Source organism: Orussus abietinus, unplaced genomic scaffold (assembly GCF_000612105.2).
Source record: "Orussus abietinus isolate OABI.00-Male unplaced genomic scaffold, Oabi_2.0 scaffold26, whole genome shotgun sequence".
NCBI lineage: Eukaryota > Metazoa > Arthropoda > Insecta > Hymenoptera > Orussidae > Orussus > Orussus abietinus.
The window spans coordinates 281,932-303,928 of record NW_019395989.1 but is presented as its reverse complement, the minus strand read 5'-3'; the positions used below and the strand labels follow the sequence as shown (position 1 = coordinate 303,928).

General features: G+C 44.0%; 2 protein-coding genes and 1 long non-coding RNA gene across 4 annotated transcripts in view; 1 reads left to right on the top strand and 2 right to left on the bottom strand.

Moving 5' to 3' along the window:
* The window catches only part of LOC105703646 (tyrosine-protein kinase transmembrane receptor Ror), a 111,003-nt gene that overhangs the window by 17,584 nt on the left and 71,422 nt on the right, over positions 1-21,997 (top strand). The gene's annotated exons all lie outside the window — the stretch shown is intronic.
* LOC105703647 lies at positions 2,695-14,062 on the bottom strand. 2 transcript variants are annotated; one of them, XM_012432172.2, is made up of 4 exons: positions 13,618-14,062; positions 6,486-6,622; positions 3,917-6,083; positions 2,695-3,753 (listed from the first exon to the last, which is right to left on the bottom strand). In XM_012432172.2, exons 1-4 carry the CDS (start codon positions 13,790-13,792, stop codon positions 3,059-3,061), a joined length of 3,174 nt encoding a protein of 1,057 aa, XP_012287595.1. In that variant the 5' UTR covers positions 13,793-14,062; the 3' UTR covers positions 2,695-3,058. The 2 variants fall into 2 exon arrangements, with proteins under 2 accessions (XP_012287595.1, XP_012287596.1); XM_012432173.1 differs by lacking the exon at positions 13,618-14,062 and adding an exon at positions 10,859-11,430.
* On the bottom strand, positions 16,940-21,459 carry LOC105703653. Its single transcript, XR_001104374.1, has 3 exons — positions 21,283-21,459; positions 17,190-17,327; positions 16,940-17,071 (listed from the first exon to the last, which is right to left on the bottom strand). It is a non-coding gene; the product is annotated as an uncharacterized LOC105703653 (long non-coding RNA).

Genomic DNA, 21,997 nt, shown 5'->3' with positions numbered 1-21,997 from the left:
CTTTTTAAGGTGACACGAGAGGGTCGTTCCAAATAATAAACCAAGTTTTATCAACATTTTGACGTTTCGATATGTACATAGCACTTCCATGCCGCCTTAATTGGCAAGGATCGAGAAACGTGGGGGGACCATCGCCGTCTCTCTCTCTCCCGTTGCGGCCCCTATGCTTCTCTCTCTCTCCCTCTCGCAGGGTTTCCCGTTTGGCGATAAGGACGAGTTTTCTCGATTGGCAGGATTCGCGGGTCCCCGGGGGGTCCTTCGTTAAAATTCTCTATCGGCTCGCACCGCCGGTCCTTCTTCATCTTTTTTTTTTTTCTCCATGTTTTCATTTTTCCCCACTTTTCCATTTTATCCACTTTTTTTTTCTCCCCCATCCCCCCCGTTTTGTTTCTCCCTCCACTTTTCTCGCGTTTCCCTTTTTCACCTCCCTTCCCCCATCCTTCTGGGTCCCTGCTCTCTCATTATTTCCTGTAATTGCTCGATCGCGGTCGTCCCTTAATCCAATTACGTGATATTAATTTAATAAATCCCCCTGGAATATCCTCCTCCTCCCACCCCCCCCTTCCCGTAATGCGCGTCCCCACGGGGATTTCGAAAAGCTCTTTTTTCCCTACCTCTCTCCGCTTCTTTTTTTAAAATTTTTATAACCCCTCCATCGAATATTTCTAAAATACTTCGAGTGCTCGGATTGAGGAAATTTGTCGGTACCGTTCAAAGAAATATTTCTCTGGTTCGGTGGCATTTTTTTTTTTTTCTCGGTGGCCGCATATATATATATATATGTATGAAGGGCGCAATTTCGGTGGCCGTGGAGGGGGGGCGGTGGGGTGTAAGGGAGGTAAAAGGGATAATTTACATTTTAATTGCACGGGCTCGGCTTTCATGGGGACGTCGCGTGGCATAAACTGCGTTTGCACTTCGGTCCTGAGAAAAGCGAAATGGGGGTGGAAAAGGGAGGAAAAGGGAAGAAAAGGGGCCCGGTTCACGCCGGCCAAATTGCACCCCCCATTTTACACCCCCGGTAGCTTAAGAGTCTTATTATATTCCCGGGGAACCCTTTGACACCCCCTTCGGAATTCTTTTCCACCCCCTGTGCTACTAATTCACTCGTTCTGGAGATTTGGACCTTCCCTTTGTTAACATTTAATGTCGAAATTGAAGGTAAAAGGGAGTGACGTTTTTAGAGGAGAATTAAAGGAGGTCGGGGTTTAAAAATTTAAGAGCATAATATTTGGGATTAAGGGTGAATACGAATGACGCTTAAAATGAAAGGAAATGATGTTCAGCGGTGAAATAAAAAATTAATCACATTGGACGTGGGGACTGAAGGAGGGGGTATTGAAAATTAATATTAGATAGGAGTAATGTTTAATATCGAGATTAAGGATAAGGGATGTTTAAAGTTCAGATTGATGTTGGAAGGAATTATAAAAGTGGAGGTTGGGTTCGTTGGGATATATTTTGGAAATGCAGGGGATGCACTTAGGGGTGACGGGATCGCCTCGTGAAAATTGCAGCCCCTCTTTGTTGGAAGCTTAAGAGCCTTATTATATATCCCGGGCTTCCTGCGGGAAAACTGCCCGATTTTCCTTTGACGACGATCCAGTCCTTTTCCGCTCTCCACTTTGCTAACCTATTTCGCCATTAAGTGCACTTTCGCATCCGTAAGTAGCTGCACTTCCCTCCCGGTGCACCCTTCCTGGGTCAGGGGTCGCGTCGGCACTTTTAATAAAATCCCCATTTTCGAATCTCCTCTCCGACGTTTTCTCTTTTTAATTTTTTTTCTCCGAATTTTTAGTGATTTTTTTTTTTTCATAATTCCATTTTTCAAATCCTTGCGGTCGATTGGCTTGATTTTATTCAGTGCTCCCAGAAAGTCGATTTTGTTTCCATTTTTTTTTTCATAATTCCATTTTTCAAATCCTTGTTCGGAATTCCTACATATCATTTCATTCTGAATTTATATCCAATTAATTCGATGCCCTTAATTCGCGGTCGATTGGCTTGATTTTATTCAGTACTCCCTGAAAGTCGATTTTGTTTCCATTTTTTTTTTTTTTCATAATTCCATTTTTCCTATTTTTCATTTTTTTTTCCAGGGAATCCAGACACATCATTTGATCCCCAATTTTGATCCAATTAATTCGATGCCATTCGATCGCGGTTTATTGGTTTGATTTTTCCCGGGGTATGGGAGGGTGGTTTTGGGGGAGTCGAGGGTGGCCTCGGGTATTCCTATGGGGTGTAAACCCGGTGGTGTATTATGCGCGTGCACGTAATGTTTACACGGCCGGGATGAGAGCTTCGGGATCAGCCGGGAATTTCACGGGAAGAGGGACCTCTCTCCCCGTATTTGTCGACCGGGACCGGAAATTAGTATTTTCCTATAACCTCGCGACTCGGGGTGGAAAAATCGCTTTCCCATCCGCGGGGAAAATCGGGGGTTGATTTTGCCAGAGGGGGTTCCCGTGTCGCGTCTCTGTGGTATGTCGCCAAAGTATCAGAAAATTGGATAAAATGTTTCTGGGTAACAATTTATCCCCCTTGGATTGTTAACAATTTGTTAATATAGTTATTAAACAGTTATTCAGATTCAGACTTGACAATCGAGTGCAAAGGGTTAAGGCGATTGATTCACGGGGCGGCGTTTGATATCATTGATATCGGGCTCTATAATTGCAGAATCTACCTACGTACAACATACATATAAATATATTTAAGGAACTTTAGGGTATCAACTAACAGCTGCGATTTCCTCAACACCTTGGTCGGAGTTATTAAATAATTTCGTTAATAGTTCGACATCGATTCGCACACATTGGCGACTTCATCAACGTCTTAATATAATTATTCGTCCATTTGTTCACTTATCGAGCACTTCGATCCATCGATCATCATTAATAATTAAGATTTTTCGTTTCATCAATCAGCGATTGTTCATTTAATTAAATAAATTCCTACGTAAACCGTGATTTTGTTTTTTTTTTCCCCTTTTAAATCGGGGATTTTTTTCATTGGGAAGAAAAAATCATTTTTGTCATGAAGATCATCTCCAGGGTCAGATGCACCCATTTCCCCAGCAGGCGCACCAGGGCACTTTTCCACTCCCGGTGCTCATCTTCCTCTCCTTGGAGACTTCCCTGCTGCTGATGGAGTTGGTCCTCTCCTCGGAGTTGGTCGAGGTGACCTCCTGGGTGTCACCTCTTAGGAGGTACTTCGTCTTCGGGGAGTCCAAACTGGCGCTCCTCAGGGTCCTGGTGGAGGTGAGGGAAGGCCTCTTCTTGGAGCCGAAGTACAAGGACACCCTTCTGTTCTGCTCCTTCCTGGGGGAGTCCTGCCCCGAGGAGGAGGACCTGCTCTCGTTTTTCTCCTGCACCTCGGAGGTGGTCGTCGTGGTCGTGGCGCTCATCTTCCTCGGTCTCAGGGTCGTCCTCAGGGACGGCTTCGGCGTCTGCTCGTCGGTCGCGTCCGTGGAATTCACGCTGCTCTGCTTCCTCAATCTCTCTCTTCTCCTTTGGGCAGCAGGAGAGAGAGGTCGCTTGTCCTTTGCCGACCCTGACCTATCCTTTCTCGAGGTCTTCCTTCTCCTCAGGGTCACCGGGGAACTCGGGACACTTGGTGTCTCGGCTTCTCCGGGTTTCGAGGACTCTTTCTCGACCTGGGGGTCCACTTCTAGGGAGGTCTGCGTCTGGGCTGGCACTTTTGTCCCAGGACCCTCGAAGTAGATCCTGTTCGTCACCGTCGTCGGCAATCCTGGAATTATGGAATTATTAGTCATTTATATGCCGAGGAAAAACCATCCTAAGATATATATATTGCCAGGATATTTTTTTTTTTCCAGGAATTTTGTGCCAGGATTTCTTTTTTCCAGGAATTTATTATCACTAATGGGAATTTTTATCAGTATACGTCATACCTTGAGGAGAAGCGATAGGTGCGAATCCCGCAGCGCGAGGAACAAAAGGCAGGTTCTGATAGAGCCTGCGGTTTTGTGCGAAGAGACTGCTGGCGGAAAGACCCCGAAGAGTGTCCTGGTCGCAGGGAGAGACCAGGTTCTGGGGACAGGGTCCTTCGAAGGAGGTTACCTGGAAGGCAGGTGGATTTTTCTGGACCAGGGTCCTCTGGTCCCCTTGGTCCCTGGCGGCCAACGATCCAGGATCGGAAGCATCGAAGCGACCTGGACAGAAGTCGCTTCCAGGAGTACCCGAAGAGTTCCTCAGAGGACTGGGATAACCTCTATCGGCACTCCTATCGAAAGATCCATTGACCTGGACAGTCAAAGGCCTGGTCACGGGACATCCAAAGGCCAAGCACTTCTCGCAGCTCTTGTCGAAGCTCCGCAAAAAAGGGTTGCTGAAGAGCCTGTAGTCGATCCTGGGCAAACTCGGGATCTCCGGCGTTTCCGGGCTCGGGGGACTCCGATTTGGCCTCTTCAGGGTGACGTGGAGCTGGCTCCGAAATGGCTTAGCCAGGATGGAGAGGCTGTCGAGGGTGTTGTCGCTCTTCGTCATCATCTGCGACTCCCCGTTGATGGTCTTCAGCATCTGCTGCTCCGAGACCAGGTCCTGGCAGGACAGGGACTTGACCAGGGTGTTGTTGGAGCCCTGCCTGGAGATGTCCCTCACGTCGTCCACTCGGAGGTTCTCGGTGCTGAGGAAGGTCTTCTGGTCCACCCTGAACGGGTCCTCCTCGGCGGAGACCCCGCCGTCCACGAAGACGTCCGCTGGTCCCTTCTCCTCCTGGTGGTGCGTCCTGGACACCACGGTAGACGTCGTCCTGTCGCTGCTGGAACTCGTTCCCGTGTTGAAGGCCGTACCCTGAAGATCCTCCGGGCTCCTGTCGTCCTGGGAGTGCCTCTTAGTCTTCGAGGGCAGGGGTGCGAAGAAATGCCTAGGCCTGTCCCTCGAATCCCTGCCCACCTCTTCTGGGTCCTTCTCCGTCATCCCGTTCCTGGCTCCTCCGTTCTCCAGTCCACTTGCTCCGTCAAGGTCCCAGAAGTCCTTGCTGAGGACTTCCCCTTTATCCCTGGGAGTTGAATAGTGCCCATTCCCAAGGCATCGAAGCGAAAGATTCCTCCTTTGCTGAAGAGTCCCGTGGCAACAGGACCTCGATAAGGACCCTGTAATGTCCTGGGTGGAGTCGTTCCCGAAGAAGGGATTTGATCCTGATTCCTGGGTCTGTGTTTTCGGGGATCCAGACTTTATGACGTTGGTACCAGTGGTTCCATTCGTCCAGCTGATGGGTGTCTCGTCGCTTCCACTCAAGGTCCTGGCTTGCCAGAAGCAAGGGGAACCTCCACTTCCGGCTGGAGAACGCTTTGGTCGTCCTGGAATCGAACCACTGGTACAATTGGAACCGTTTGTAAAACTGGAACCATTGGTACCAGTCACTGGGACTCTGGTACCAACTTCAAGGTCGACACCAGACCCTGGAATATCCGAGGTCAGTGCACTCTGCCACCCCACGGGAGGTGTGCAGATCGGAATTTGGGAGTACCCTAGGATGGGCTCGTTGGACCCGAAGATCGGACTCAGTGATCCCAACCCTGAAGAGTCCACACTCGGAATTGGGGTTAGTTGACTTCCGGCGAGTGTCGAACAGGGGGTCATCAGCAATGTGGCGGTATCGGGGTGGACCTTCGGGTAATTCGGGTCTCCTGGGCTTGGGAAGACGAAGGGGCACTCTTGGTATCTGCTGGACCCTTGAAGAGCGCCCTGGAGAGGACTTTGAAGAGGACCCTGAAGAGTCTCGAAACCAAAATATCGATACCCACTCTTTACGTCTGTCTTAGGGCCCCCAGGTTTGGCTTCGTTCTCTCGAGTACATGATTCCTTCCTGTCCTTCTCCTTCTTCAGCTCCTCCTCTTCGTCCACCACCGAGAGGTCGTCGAACTCGACGTGCAACCGGTGAACACCTCCACTCATCTTCTCCGTCGAGATCTTCAGGTTCTCCGCGTTTTCTAATCGTTCGTCGCGGTTCTCTTCCGCCACTTCTTCGTCCTCTTGGTCATCCTCGTCCTCTGAGAGGTCCTCTTCTTCTCCGTCCTCCTCTTCCTCGTCGTCGTCGTCGTCGTCGTAGCGGCCCTGAAATTCCAAGGAGAAATTCATTTTCCCGGCCAGAGGACCTTTTTCCAAAATTTCCAGCATATTGATTGGTTCTTTTTTTTTTCTCCCTATAATAATCTAATTTTTTCCGCGCTCCGCTTCCTCCTTGCTCTTCGGGGGTCTCGCGGAAATTCCGCGGACGGAAGTGCACCCGCTAGCGGAAATAGAGCGCCCTCGACCTCGCTTGGAAGTGGATGACCCTCGTTCCTAAAACGCGGACGCCATTCTTCAAGGCCCTCGAAGCCGCCCTCGTTTCCGCGCTTCTACTCGCCCCGAGGAGGTTATTCCTTCTCCTTTTTTGCATTTTTTCTTTTTTTTTCTACTCCGGGTTCACGTACGAGGGGAAGAAACGGAGAGCGGAAAACGCGGGGAAGAAGTGACCTCGTAGTCGTCGCTGCCCTCATGGCTCTTCTGACTCTTCAGGATCTCCTCCAGCTTGTCGTACTCGTCTCTCAGGCTCCATATCTCGCGTCTTAGCTGCTCGTTCTCCCTGCGCAGCTTCTTGATGTCGTTCTGGCCTGGAATCGATCGAAAAAGAATTTTTAAAAGGATCCTCACGACTCTCTATCGGTGGAGCCGCCATCTTGGTACCCGCGAGGAGATTTAACTGTGAAGGGTAGACATGAGAATTATCATCTAATTTGGGATTTAAGTCGGGATTTAACTCATTTATTTAAATGTTCAGAATGCCAGGTGAATTTTACAAGTGTTTTTTATGTCATTCTGGCCTGGAATTGATTGAAAACGATTTTTTTTTAAAAGGATTCTCACGAGTCTCTATCGGTCGAGCCGCCATCTTGGTATTCGCGAGGAGATTTAACTGTGAAGGGTAGACATGAGAATTATCATCTAATTTGGGATTTAAGTCGGGATTTAAGTCATTTATTTAAATGTTCAGGATGTCAGGTGAATTTTACAAGTGTTTTTCATGTCATTCTGGCCTGGAATTGATTGAAAACGATTTTTTAAAATCACTCTCCCGACTCGCCGCGGGCGGCTAACAGTGGAGTCGCCATTTTGTTGCTTGCGAGGATGTTTCACCATGAGGGGTAAAAATGAAAATCACCATGAACACTTAGAAGCTGATTCGGAGATGAAGGAATTTTCTGCAGATATTTTAGTCATCTCTCGAGAGACAATCGCAAAATGAACGGCCTCGCGTTAATGGACGGTCGGCGTCTCATTCCGTGACGTCATGGCGTCCTAATCCTTGCGGCGTTAACAAGAAAAGCCAAAGTGTTAAATCAGGATTAAAGAGGCGGCGGCTTATACGCGGCCGAGTAGGAGATTTAAATAAATTAAATCCCTTCGCGGCGGCCGGTTCATAAATTCGGATCGCCATTTTGGGATCCTATTAGAGGCCCTGAGCGACGCCGTCGAGCGCTAGGGACCCCGTCCGCTTAATCCCCTAGGGGAAATTTCCCTAGGAATCCCAGGAAGCCTTGAAATTCCCCAAAATCCCAAAAATTGCAACAATACTTCCCCGAAGAGACCTGAAAATTTCGGAAACTTCGGAAAATCATGAAGCATCCTCTTTGAGGAAAAACTGAATTTGACAATTCCCTGCACTTTTCAATTCTTAATTATATCCACGGGAGAGAAATTGCACATTGAGGAAATGGTCTAAAGATTTTTTCCTGATTTTTTGTAATTTCAGTGAAATTAAATTAAATTTAAATTTGAGGGGGTTTTTTTTCTTTTTTTTTTTTTTCGTGTTTCCGCGATTTCCTTCCGGTGCAGTGAGCGAGTAGATGGCGAATGCGAGTAGACAGGCGAATATATCTGATTTCGAAGGCACGTCAGGAAATATCGACGGTCCATTTACGCGTCCATTTTGACGGCGTCGAAATGTTTTTCCGTTCTATTTCCAACCTGAACGAGATAGGATAGCTCTTTGATGTGGCCGGTCAGCTTCCGATGGCTGATTAGGCGTAAAAATATTAGCCAATCGTTCCAGGGGCTAAAATTAGTCCCTAGTCAACGAGCGAATAATTAACTACGAGTTAATGATCAGAGGAAAAAAATAAATACATATACGTATATATATGTACTTAGAAATTTCCCCCGAGAAAAATTAATCCGGAGACTCTCGGTCGGGACTTTTGTCCAGGGGGATCGATAACGTAACGACGTCTGATAAGGCAGGAAAACTCGTCATTACGTCCTAAGAGGCTTTTCCCGATTGGCAACTCTATTAGCGTCCTTTTATGTCGGGTTGCTCTCTTTTCATTTTTTTTTCTCGTTATGTTTCATTTCATTAAACTTCGCCTGTATATGTCGGTTGTTTCTTGATATTAATAATTCTTAAACAAGATGTCGCCGGTAGATATAAATATTCAGACTCGGAAAACTCGAGGAAAACTGGATATTGCAATTTGTCTCGCCCGCGGAATCGACGCTGCTGATCAAAGCGACTTTCGAGACGCTCAATCGAGAGATTTTTTTTTTTTTTTATCACGACTTCCGCGCCCGGAAATTGCATTGGCTGATAAGGTTTTTCCTTTTCTTTTTTTTTTTTTCATTTAAAAAATGAGGCTGTCACTCTTTCTTAATTTCCTTCCTAGCTTGAAATTCTTGTTCCTTTCCATTAATTCCATTAATTCCTTCATCCAATTAATTAATTGAATTAATTCATAAAAGTTGCATTTATTGAACGGGACTAGTCTCTAGAGAAGGATTGGAGGAAATGTAGGAAAAATCGGGAAAAATTCGGAATCGAGGAGAATTTCTTGCTGACAAGTGATTTTCATATCGCGACTTTCGGTCTCCTGGCAATCCGTCGTTCTGGGTCAAGACTGAGATTTCCCGAGGTGGAGGCGACGAAAATTCTTCGAGATGACGTCGACCACGTGAATATCTCGGGCCGGCCTTGCAGCTCGTTGGCTTTTCCCCCTCGAAAGTCGAAAAGCTGCCATAGATTGCACCCAGCTCATGTGTTTGGCTGCCGGAAGTCTTTTCGAGATATTGATAACATCCCCGGGCGTCGTGATTAATTTTCCCGAGGAATTTCCACGACCCCATTGCCCTGCATCCGAAATTCCACGCTCTCAAAAATTCGACTCCGGTTTCGAAATAAATGCCCTTTTTATTTCTCTGCGTCCTTATCACTGTCGGAAGTGTTTCCGAGATATTGATAACATCCCCGGGTGTCGTGATTAATTTTCCCGAGGAATTTTCCCTGCATCCGAAACGACATGTGATACCATGATAAGGGATCAAGCGAGAAAATTCCTTAAGAATGAACAATTTATTTAAAATTTCTCTTAATCGCATGGACTGTAGAAACAAAAAAAAAAGGAAAATTCCATGATAAGGGATCAAGCGAGAAAATTCCTTAAGAATGAACAATTTATTTAAAATTTCTCTTAATCGCATGAACTGTAGAAACAAAAAAAAAAGGAAAATTCCATGATAAGGGATCAAGCGAGAAAATTCCTTAAGAATGAACAATTTATTACAAATTCCTCTTAATCGCATGGACTGTAGAAATTAAAAAAAAATAAAGGAAAATTCCATGATAAGAGATTAAGGGTCGAAATTCGATTTCCGAGCGCGGTCGAATATTTTCCGCGATTCGAAGGGTCGGTTCTCGTTTCGGATTGAATAAAATTGTATCATGAAGGGGAGGAGGGGATGGCGCACTCGATGGGGATGTAAATTGTTCGGTTCGTAATTACGGTAATGTCTCCTGGTACTTTTTGCGAAAGAGCCAAAGCCGTTATTTATATGTTTCGTTGCAGAGGTCGATGAGCGGCTCGATAGCGATTATCGAGAGCTTTCGATAAGGGGAGGGGGGGAATATTTTATTGGAAATGTATTAAGCTGCGGAAGTAACTCGGTGTATACTCGGTATATAACATGTGGCACCGCCAAAGCTTTGCCGTTGAAATTACACGAAATTACCTTTGTCTAAATGAAATTAAGCACCGGTTTTATTAAAAGAAAAAATTCATAAAAACTATTTAAAATCAATTTAAATTCATTAGTAGCTAGAGTAAGAAAATTTCGTTAAGATTGAACAATACAGGAGTGACTTTATTGTAATGATTTATTTTGCGAGTTTAATTATATTAAGAAAAATTAATTGAAATTCCTTGCTCTCGCGTTTTCGCCGAATCGCTAGAGTGAAAATATTTCTTTAAGATTGAACAATACAGGAGTGACTTTATTGTAATGATTTATTTTGCGAGTTTAATTATATTAAGAAAAATTAATTGAAATTCCTTGCTCTCACGGTTTCGCCGAATCGTTGATTTAACAGGTGGCAGTGTCAGAGCAGTCGCGTTGAAAAACTGTTTCCCGGCATTTTGTCGGCGTATTTTCTGGTTTCTTTTTTTTTTTTCCACTTTTTCGTTATACTCCCCTAGCCCCCTTTTTCCGCTTCTTTTTAAACGTCCCGCCATCTATTCCGCCGTATATCTTTCCGGCAGCTGGTGCATTCGTGAAAAAGTGCATTTTTGCCGCGCCCCTCGTTGGACAGACCCGTCGGCCTTTTTTGTTTTTTTTCTATTTCATTTTTTGATTTATCCTCGTCGTCTCGGTTTATTGAGAGTTCCTGCGAGGAGGGGAAAAACTGCACCGAGGGATGCCCTCGAATTTATAATGCGGTCTCGGGGATTAAAAAATAAAAATGCAACGATATTTAGGAAGTCCGCGCATTCGCGAGGAGTTCCTGAAATTTCGGATTTTTTGGGGGCTTTTTTGGAGGCGCTGGAAATTTTGAAAAAAATTTTTTTCTCTGTGACGTCACGTACTTTCCTTGCCCTTCTTCCTCGTCCTGTCCCTCTCCCTTCTGTGCATCGTGCCCATTTCCGGAATCAAGCATTCTTCCGCTTTTTCCTTCGAGCTTTTCTGCGTCGACGATTTTCCACGAGTTTTCCGAAACGAGGTATTTTGCGACGAATGGCTTTTCCACGCCGATTAAAAAGTCTGGATTCACTCTTGAAGGTCAATCAAAGCTTCCGAGCTTTCAAGCACTGATAAATCTCCGGAATTTTCCGATAGACCCTTTTTTCGTTTTTCACACAAGCACACGTATGGACTTATCATTTCGACTCCTCGAGCTTAAATTTTGAGCTTGCGAATGGCAAAAAAAATTCCCTCCCTCTCTGAAGCCACAGCCCACGCGTGTGTCAGTTCTCGGAAAATGCGCGCCTCCGAAAATAATTTCCCCGAGCTTTCGGCGAGCTTTTTTCCCTCCGAAATATCGCGGGAAGGTCGACGCTTGTATAAAAAAGTCCGCGACTCGCGATAACACCGGAGAAAAGGGCGGATTTTTCTCGCGGAGCCCCGGAGCTTTAAAAGCTCGCCGGTGCTGTTGGTTTTAAGCTTTCGGACGGACTACTCGAGGACGCCTCCACCCCCGCCAGAGCTTTTCCCCCCTCCACGAGGCTTTCCCCGAGCCAGAATCCGCGGTGATCTCGGAACTATTTAAATCTTTTGTACTTGCACAGCTTGACGAGCTTCCTTCGCGCTTCCGAGCTTTCGGCTGCGCTTCGAAGAGCGCCGGAGAGAAAATTTGCACCGCGTCGACGAGGCCGCGGGACATTCGGTCGAGATTCCCGCGACTCAGGCACGCCAAACTCGACCTTATGGAAGAGTAGTAGGGAAATCCGATCCGAGGATAAAATAATTCCCGTTGCGTTGATGAGATCTTACGAAACGTTTGGTCGAGACTCGCACGACGTAGGCCCGCCAAATTCGACCTTATGGAGATATGTTCAAGTATGGAAGTCGGAGAAGAGGAAGAGGAAAAATGTACACCACGCTGATGGGACCTAGTGGAGCGTTTGGTCGAGATTCCCGTGACTTCTACCCGCGAAACTGAACCTTATGGCTCGAGTTCGAGAATAACAATTTTTCGTCAAATTCAAACCCTCCTCAATAAACTACCGAACAAATTAGTGTAATCAATGCGAATGATAAAGATTTGACATTATCCTGAAATTTGTATGCAATTCCCAATTGATCGCGACTCGACTCTTTTTTTTCCTGAATAACCCCTGATTGTTTTTTCAGGTTGGTATCCCTGTCCCGAACTACGGCGGTCATTTTGAACACCAGGGGTAAGAAAAAGCAAATTTTCGATTCAATTCCTGAATTTTTTTAATTTCTTACAAAATCTGCTCGTGCCCTGTTAGTAAAATTAATTCCCACGTGTCTTACCCTTTCCTCTTCAAATTCTCCTCGCGTCTTTACCCTCTTCCATTATCTTTCCAAAACTTCACTTCGGTCCGGTCACACTTTACTTTCTTTATTTATTTAAATTATTTAAAAAATGGTTTTGGAAGAATTCGATCGGTCCACGCGTCGCTTTTTGGGGCGCGTTTTTTCGGTTCCTCTTTTTCGTTGTTTTCCTTTTTTTCCGGTTTCAAAGCAGAGTAATTAACAATTGTCCGAGGCAATATCGCGCACAGGGAAAGGCTGGCATTCTATGGAGAGCTACTTCGGGACTGGACAAAACCGCAATGGCGACCAGGTTTCGAAAATAGTTGACCGGGCTTGGTAGCTCGTGTATGTCGGGTCCAGTACATCGTGGCATGTCTATTTGTGGCCGAGCACTCTGTACCCCTCGACTCAGGCTTGCCACATTAACCGCCGGAAACTTCCCAAAATTTCGTAGATGGACTTCCAGGATCCCTCGGACTTCCGGAGGAAGTTCGATCCAGGATGAAATTTCGAAAGGAAATTTTTTTTTCCGGTCTACGCTTTCAATTTATGCTGATTTAGGTGAAGTTCTTGAAATTTCATGATTTCTCGCGAGAAAACCCATGAAATTTACTTCATCGACTTCCGGGGGAAGTTCGATCCAGGATGAAATTTTGAAAGGAAAATTTTTTTTATGATCTACGCTTTCACTTTATGCTGATTTTGGTGAAATTCTTGACATTTCATGATTTCTCGCGAGAAAACCCATGAAATTTACTTCATCGACTTCCGGGGGAAGTTTGATCCAGGATGAAATTTTGAAAGGAAATTTTTTTTCCTGATCTACGCTTTCAATTTATGCTATTTCATGATTTCTCGCGAGAAAACCCATGAAATTTACTTCATCGACTTCCGGGGGAAGTTTGATCCAGGATGAAATTTTGAAGGAAAATTTTTTTTTCTGATCTACGCTTTCAATTTATGCTAATTTAAGTTAAATTCTTGAGATTTCATGATTTCTCACGAGAAAACCCATGAAATTCATATCATCGTTCAGAGTGTATTTTCACCTATTAATCAATTTCGATCCTTGAAATGAATCGCTTAAATTTTTTGTCCTCAATTCTCACGTGGAATTCCACTGTTCAGAATACTTGAGATTCCTTTCGATCCTGGGATGAACATCTCCATTTTTTAATTCTTTTTTAACCCTTTCAGCGCTATGGACACATAAGTGCGTCCGACGTTTGGTCCAATATCGCTTGCACGCCTTGATGAATTTCGCCCTTACGCCGTAGAGGCTTAGCGCTGAAAGGGTTAAGAGGGAAACTTTAAGATGGCTAATTTTGTTATCAGCTTCGATTACCTTGCTCCACCTCGGCGTTGATATTGATGGTCCTCAACCGAAGCTCCTCGTTCTCGTAAATCATCCCTCGGGATGACTTCCGGTCGAGTCTCCTGTTGGGTTTGACACTGATGTCCCTCCTTCGAGTCCTCAGCATCCCAACTCCTGGGACTCCTACTCCTGGACCAGTCATCATCCTGAAGGTATCTCGAACGAGGTCGATATTCAACAGCCGGGTCTTATATCTCGCTTCCTCTTCTTCGACTTTGCCGATTTTCTTCGCCGTCTTATTCGTGACTTTTCACCGCATTTTCTGTCCCTCTTGCATCTTCCTCTCTCGATCAATCGACAGTTAATTGGCATCTGTCCAATTATTGCGAGAGCTATCATCGTTTGCAGATTGGAGATCCTTCGGGATGGTCTTTTACAAATTTCCCTAGATCAGGATGTCGAGGTCGGAGATCCCGAGTCCTGGAAAAAAGAGACGGAGGATAATTAATTTAACACGCACTCCGGCGAAGAGACTGAAAATGCAAAAACTGATAATTAATTTCATAACATTTATCCCTCTATTCCCGAATTCAACATTTTCATGTCCTTCACATTTTTCGAGGTTTTTAGGAATTATTATTTTAATTATCTTTTTCCGCATTTATTTGTGAGGCTCCCGGGAAGCGTGAATTTTCCAGCTTCCACGGGAAATTTCTCTCGCGAAAGAATTTCTCATTTTTTTCCTTATCTTCCGGCCGAGAAGATCTGCTGAGAAATTCCCTCCGAAAATTGCGCCTCCTTATCGCGCAATTCGCGCCCTCGTTACTCAGGGGTTGATTTCCGGCCGCGGTTTACTTCCGGTTATCAGTTCGCTCGAGCGAATTCGGGAATTTTTCATCCAGCTCCTTTTTTCAGGATCTTCTCGACCGATTTATTCGAGAGCTCGACTTGCGACAGTCTGATCCTAGGGGATTTATTTCCCTCGTTTCCGCCGCCACCGGAAGACCGACTTCCCTTCCTTTTTCCTTTTTTCCAATCGATTTTCCTTTTTTTTTCCCCATATCCTTCGACTTTCGAAAAATTGATTACCACTCAGAAAACAAACCCCACTTCCTTGAAGAAAATCCTGGAATAAAATGATGAATTATTATTAAATTAATAACGTGGAAAATCCCCCATAATTTTTCGATTGTTTATCAGGGAGAAGTTGGAAAATTTTGGTGAATAATTGAGAGTTGTTGGAAAATCAGGAATTAGAATGAGAAATGGAGGATTTAATTATTTATGGATTTCATTTTGCCGTCTCGTGTTTCGTTGTTTATCGGGGGCGAGGGGCATCTTAGGGGTGTCGAGGGGGGGAGGCTAATTTATCGGCAAAGTGTCTCTAATGAACATTTACGCCCCGAGAGGAATTATCCGAAGGTCTGCACCTTAGGGCGATTAAGTCCCCCGGGAGTTGGCAAAGTTCACTTTCGCGAGCGGGAATTCTCGAATATCCTGGAATAATAATTTACGACTAATTTGCAGTCCTCGATTTGCGACAGGACGTGTAATAACGATAAACAATAACCCGGGCTTGCTTTAATCGGCCAAGTTTTGGGTATGACCTGCAACTCGCCGAATTGCCCTCAATTTCCGAATATATATCGCAAAATATATTCCTAATTTCGAGATATAAACAAAAGTAGAGTAAGTAAAAGGATGGCAATTTTTTATTAAATTAATTTTATTAAATTTCCTGCAGCGTGTAGTTAATTAAAATTGATAAGACTGCCGGTCGGAAATGCCGGACAATTTGTATCGCGTTAAATTGAAAGAATCCCAATTTTGTACAATTTTTAATAATTTTTCAGGGAAATTATAGAATATCCCCGGTATGTGGAAATACGAAGCAGCGTTAATTAATTTCATTGTTGTTTAAATCTCACGAGAAAATGGAGATGCACCGTAGTTGATAAAATTGTTCTTCGATGTTCCTAGCGGGGGAATTAATTTTTTGACGAACTGTTCCCGAGGTTAATTACCCTCGCGGGGGGTCCCGGGGATCCCGCGGGATCCCCCGCGAACTTCTCCCTTGATTTGGCAAATGACGCACTTCCTGCACAGCGAGGCAGGAACTCCTTTGACAAAGTTGCGACGTTAATTCATTTAGCCGGCTCCGTCGTTGTCTCTTGACATTCTTCGAGTTCCTCGAGCTTTAGCCAACAGATCTCTGCCTTACCGACTCCACTTCATGAAACATATTCCGGATTGAAAATTTAATATTTTCTTTATATTCACCAATATCTCATTTTCTATGATTCCGTGCTTCTTCGTTTCGCGTAATTTTTAATTCCAATAATTTGTCCATCTCACATTTATTTACGGATTAACAAGGATTAACCCCTTGGCTGCTACGAGCGCCCGACGTTTGGTCCAATATCCCCTGCACGGTCAGAGGAATTTCGCCCATATGTCGAAACGGCTCCGTATTCAAAGGGTTAATAAATATCAAATGTCCGATTTTAATGACTCGACATCTCACGTTTATTAATCCTTGTACATCTCTACATTTTCTAAGACTTGTCTTTTCGTCGCTTCTCTTAGTTTTTGATTTCAATGTTCTCCGATATGAATTTAATATTTACCGATACCGTTCAATCGAGATTATCTCGTGTTCCTCTTCAATTATCGATGTACTTTCTTTTCTTCCTCTTTTCCTCCTCTTTATCGGAATTAAAGGTTCGCTCCTTCCCCTTCGGATTAATTTCCGCCTTTTCCTCAGCTCGCTGCCTCCTTATCAGACACCTCGTGTGATATCGTAATTGTCGCACCTCTATCCTCCAGTTTTCCGTCTCCTTTTGTCATTTCCGGTTGGCGGCGCCACGTGCATGCATTAATGGCTCCTGGCTGGATGGTGCAGGATATTAAACCCCTCTTTCCCCCTTTCCACCCCTTTCATCTCGGCGCCTCTTCACGGTATATATTAAAAATAAATACAAACTCCCTCCTTATCCTGAAAATTTTTTCTTCCGTAGGAAAAAAAAAAAGGAAATTCTTTTCCTCCCTAACAAACCCTAGAAAATCATTTCCCTTATTTCCCCAACTCGAGAAAAAAAAAAAAAAAATGAATCGTTTCATTTTCCTCGCCTAGAAGAAATTATTTCTTCCCCTCTCGAAATATGAAATATTATACTCATAATTTTAAGAGAATTATTTCACCGTTGTTAAAAAAAAAAAAAATTAGAAAAAAGGAAGAAAATTCGTCAGGGAGAGAGAAAGGAAATCCAGTTTCCTTGAATTTCCATTCTTGCTCTGGAAATTCATATTGCATTTTATTAATTACCTCGGAATCGCGATAATCGCGCCTTTATATCGAACGAGAGTCCTTCGTCTCCTTTTGTCATTTCCTTTTGGCAGGCTTGCGTACATTAATGTCTCCTGGCTGGATCCTGCAGGATATTAAACCTCCTCCTCCTTTTTCTGGGACTCTCTCTTTCTGTTTCTGCGGAATACGGCAAATATACTTACACGCCCGTGTGTACATATATATGTATACATATGTACTAATGTATTTGGAAGAGAGCTCTCTTATATACATATGGACATGTAGAAGTACATACCTCGATGCACTCCATGCACTCGGTACATGTGCCGATCTTTGAGCACCTCCGTGATTTATCCTCCTTCCTCTTCCGGCTTTCGTTTCGTTCCTCTTTCCTTTCCTCCTCGCTTCACTTCCGTCTCCACTTCCGGCTTCTCTGAAAATGGGATAAAGTTAAACCTGGGCTGAAGATAAAAATCCAGGATGGAGGTCCTTCGAAAATTCCCCCCCCCCCTTTTTTTGCCATTCACTCGAGGAAGGAAACTTCTGTTCTCTTTATTCTTACTTTTAACTCTTTATGTTAAATAAAAAATCGGAATAGAAATTTTTTATTCAGTATTCCCATTTTTTCTTCCGTTCGCTCGAGGAAAGAAACGGAGAGGACTTTTTTTTTATTTTTTTTTCATATATTTGTCCCATTTTATATCGAGATTGAATGGCGAAAACAGACCGGTCGGTTATCGAGCGACCTAGGGGATTCTCGAATCGATCCACCGGAAATTCCCTATGAATCCGCTCGAGGAAATAAACGGAGAGAAATTTTTCTATATTTCCATATTTTTTTCCACTTTATATCGAGATTGAATGGCGAAAACAGACCGGTCGGTTATCGAGCGACCTAGGGGATTCTCGAATCGATCCACCAGAAATTCCCTATGAATCCGCTCGAAGAAATAAACGGAGAGGAATTTTTCTATATTTTCATATTTTCTTCCACTTTATATCGAGATTGAATGGCGAAAATAGACTGGTCGGTTATCCAGTCATCTAGGGGGTTCTCGAATCGATCCACCAGAAATTCCCTATGAATCCGCTCGAGGAAAGAAACGCAGTGGAATTTTTCTATATTTCCATATTTTCTTCCACTTTATATCGAGATTGAATGGCGAAAACAGACCGGTCGGTTATCGAGCGATCTAGGGGGTTGAATGTGGGGGGTTCTTGAATCGATCCACCGGAAATCCCCTATGAAACCGGGCGGCTTATTGGCCGGGGCCGTAAAGCTCCAACGGGAATCGGAGTGGCTTTCCAGATGTATAATGTCGAAGAGCGAACGAGAGAGCCCATCGTCAATGGTTCTGCAGGATTTTAACCATTTCCGGATGCAATGTCAATGCGACCCTGATGGGGCAGGTGCATCCCCAGTATACTTAATTTTTACGTTAAAATTTGCATTTGTTTAATTTCGATGGTAAAATTTCTATACGCTTAATTTTCATGTTAAAATTTGCATTTGTTTAATTTCGATGGGAAAATTTCTATACACTTAATTTTCATATTAAAATTTGCATTTGTTTAATTTTGATAAATTTCTATACACTTAATTTTCATATTAAAATTTGCATTTGTTTAATTTCCAGTATACTTAATTTTCATGTTAAAATTTGCATTTTTTTAATTTCGATGGTAAAATTTCTATACGCTTAATTTTCATGTCGAAGTTCCTACGTGAATTTTACTTTTTCCGAGGTTTTATTATTTTATACGGAGATCGATAATTTTAAGGTGGAATTGATCTATTTTCGAGGTGTCGAGGCGATTCTGCCAAAAGTGCATTTCAGGGGCGCGAACTCGATGCAAGCCAGATGCACTTAGAGGGGCCGCTGACAGAACGATCGCGAATGGACCTCCAAAGGCAATAAAAAGCAAATAAAAATGTACAAATAATTTCGTTTAATCTAAACAATCAGGGAGTACCCCAATAAATTATTAAAAGTGCCGGCCGGTATTTCGGATATGGCTTTGGGATAAAACGAATAATCCAGAGACTGTTAAAAAATAAGTAAAATTTCTAGAATGCATAAAGTTTGCTTCTTGAATTTTTATTTAATAACCCGGAGGTCCAGGGTGTGTTTTCCATTGAGTAATAAAATTTGTCAAGGTCCTTATGGGGTCCTGAATTTTTCTTTGACCCCCCATAAGGTGGTTGGAATTCCCGTTCGCCTTCGATGGTCGATTTTCAAGGCGGGGGTGGTTTTGCTCCAGGAATTCCAGGGGGAACACCCCCCGTAACTTTCCCTGAAGAAAGTGAAAAAGGGGCGAGACTTTCCCTGGAGGTTTCCCTCCTCCTCCTGGGATATGGAGGGTACCTCAAAAGCGGGGCGAAGTCTCGCTAATTAAATCGAATCGGAATACCCGGCTAATTGCAATGTCAAACTTCCAGACTGGGGTGTCGGCCAACCCTTTAGGGTCCAGATCAAACTTTCGAGATTTCGGGGATGAATCTTAAGTGTCGCAGTGGCTGCGACTTGAAGTTTAGGACGGGATGAGTTTCTCGATAATTTGGAAAAATTCCGATCGGGGGTGAAAATCAATATCGATATGAAATTCTGTAATGTTTCTCTAGAATTTCGAAAAGCACGCAAATGTCGATTATCGATAAGAAATACATACTGATATTAAATTGTCAAATTTTTCCCAATAATTTTGGAATTTTTGAATTTTTTTGGGATGAATTTCAATCTACGGTCGAATTAAAGAAATTTTCTGCGCCCTCGGAAAATGGAAAATATTAATGTTGATGAAAAAAAAAAAAAAAATAGAAACGGTACCGCACAATTGATTTGCTTTATTGAGACTTTCCAATGACTATTCGCGGGGGGTCGAGTTTCGTAGATTCGATCAAGGGCACTTCGACTTCTCTCTCGATCGATCTTCGAATATCGAAGTCCATCGAGGACCCTTGAATAACTGTCTGACGATTGTCGTCTGCAGCTATGGCGTCGCGACGCTCTACAAAAGGGGCGCCGTTTATAAAGGGTCCTTCCAATGGGATTCCGATTCGTCGAATACATATACATGTACACGTGCGAATACATACGGACATGTATATAGGCTCCTCGCTCTCGGAAAATTGAATTCGATAGTATCGATTCCTCGTTGTTCAAGAGACGCTTCCGGGAGGAACTGCGAACCTCCTCGAGTGGTGTCGACGAGAGATTTTCCTTTTTTTTTTTTCACCCCCAATTTTCCTCTGGGATACAAAAGGGAAATTTCCTCGATTGCAAGTGAGACGAAAAACGATTCCTTGATTTTTTTTTTGCATCGCCGATAAGGGTGCCGATTGGATTTTTAATATATTCCTTCCGCTCATTGATATCGATCGTCGAGAAAAAATCGAAAAGTTAATTAGCAGGTAATTTGTATATTGAAAATGATTTCTCGGGAAATGCGGTAAATTTTCACACATTTTTCCTTTCCACTCGAGATGCATTTTTCATGAAGGGGCGATAAAAAGGGGGTAAGAAATTTCCCGATCTGCGGAAACGACGAATTGATCGATTATATGCATTTTTGTTATATCCCCGGCATTCGATGTATTGTTTATGCCGAGTCGGATAAGATGGATAAATAATGGTCGGTAAAAAGCGAAGTCAGAAGTTTCGGTTCCTTGGGGCCCTCCTCGTTGTTTATTTATCATTTCTCCCGAAATAACGCGAATAAAAGGGCGCGGTGAGTCAGCCCCGAGAAATCCTCGGCTGTCGTTCCTTTTTCCGACTTTGATTGACGGATTACTAGAGATGTAACTCACTGCTCGACTCCGGCCCCCCTTTCTCCCTCTTCTTCCCTTTCCTCCCTTTTTTCGCCCTTCATTCCCCACGGCCGACTTGCGATCACGTATTCGCCAAACCCCTTTCCCTCGCGAGTCCTCCCCTCGTTTTACGTGCCCTTTTCGCCGGCCTTAAGTGCCCTCTTATCGCCTCTTATCACCTCTTCAGACCGCTTCTGGCTTGGTTCGACTCCCTTCCGCCTACTCTTTCCTCGACCCGCGACTCGCAGACGTTATCGGACATCGTCAGGGATTTTTTACGATTTTTTTTTTTTCTTTCCATTTACAATTTTTCGACAGACTTTAGATAGCGATGGTTCGCGTAAAGAGACTCGGCCGGCTGAGTCGCGCACCAAGTACATGCTCGGCGAACTCGAATAGATAACCTCGTGCTCGAGTTTGTCATCCATGTCTTTTAAAAAATAGTTTCGCATGTATCTTCTTTTATGTGTGATTGAAATTACGACTATAATAAATTTAAAAAAAATAAGGATTGTGAAAAAAATTTAAAGAAATTGTGATCGTTCGATATCAAGCGGCAGACTGCTCGATATTCCACTACCATTTAATCCTCCACCTTGTGAACACGCAACATGAAGTTCAAAGCGGTTCAACCCCCTTCTAAAATCCAAAAATGCTGTATGGAATGTGTGAAAACCTTAAATCGGCACTTTTCACGAAATGTTCACCGGATTAAGTGTTAAAAAAGTGTGAACGTTCGATGGCAACAGGCAGACTGTTCGAGGTGGCCGGCATAACTGCGTCCGAGGGACCACTCGGTCTCGATCCTCTCTCTCGGTTCGCCCTCCTTGTCTCTCCTCTCTCTCTCTCTTCCATTTTCTCTTCCTCCCTCTTTCTCTCTTTCTCTCTCTCCTTCGGACGCTATCTTACCGATCTAAAATTACCTCGGAAACGCTTCTCGCGAACTACACCGAGGAACGTGCCTCTCGCCCTACGTCAACGCCCCCGTAACGAAATCCGGCCCTTTTCCGTTTCCCCCTGTTTTCTATTTTTTTTTTTATTTATGGGGAAACAACAGCTTTATGGAAGCCGGGACATCCGAGACAGCGGGGAAATTAAATCTGACGTGGCCCACTTTAGAAATAGATTTTCTCCCGATTTTCGAACGGCCTAATGGACGCGTCAAGTGAAGTCTGGTCATTAGAGATTTTCTATTTTTTTTCCCCAAATGTCCCATTCCTTTTTTTATCGGGTTTTTGGAAGAATAGAGGGAGAGGGAACGTGCAGGAATTTCCATTTGCGAAAATACCAGTGGC

Coding starts and splice junctions, on each gene's coding strand:
- LOC105703647 (XM_012432172.2), bottom strand. CDS start 13,792: ATGATGACTGGTCCAGGAGTAGGAGTCCCAGGAGTTGGGATGCTGAGG. Junction 6,623..13,617: donor CAACGCCGAGGTGGAGCAAG/GTAATCGAAGCT, acceptor GATCGATTCCAG/GCCAGAACGACATCAAGAAG. Junction 3,754..3,916: donor ACCTATCGCTTCTCCTCAAG/GTATGACGTATA, acceptor CCATAATTCCAG/GATTGCCGACGACGGTGACG.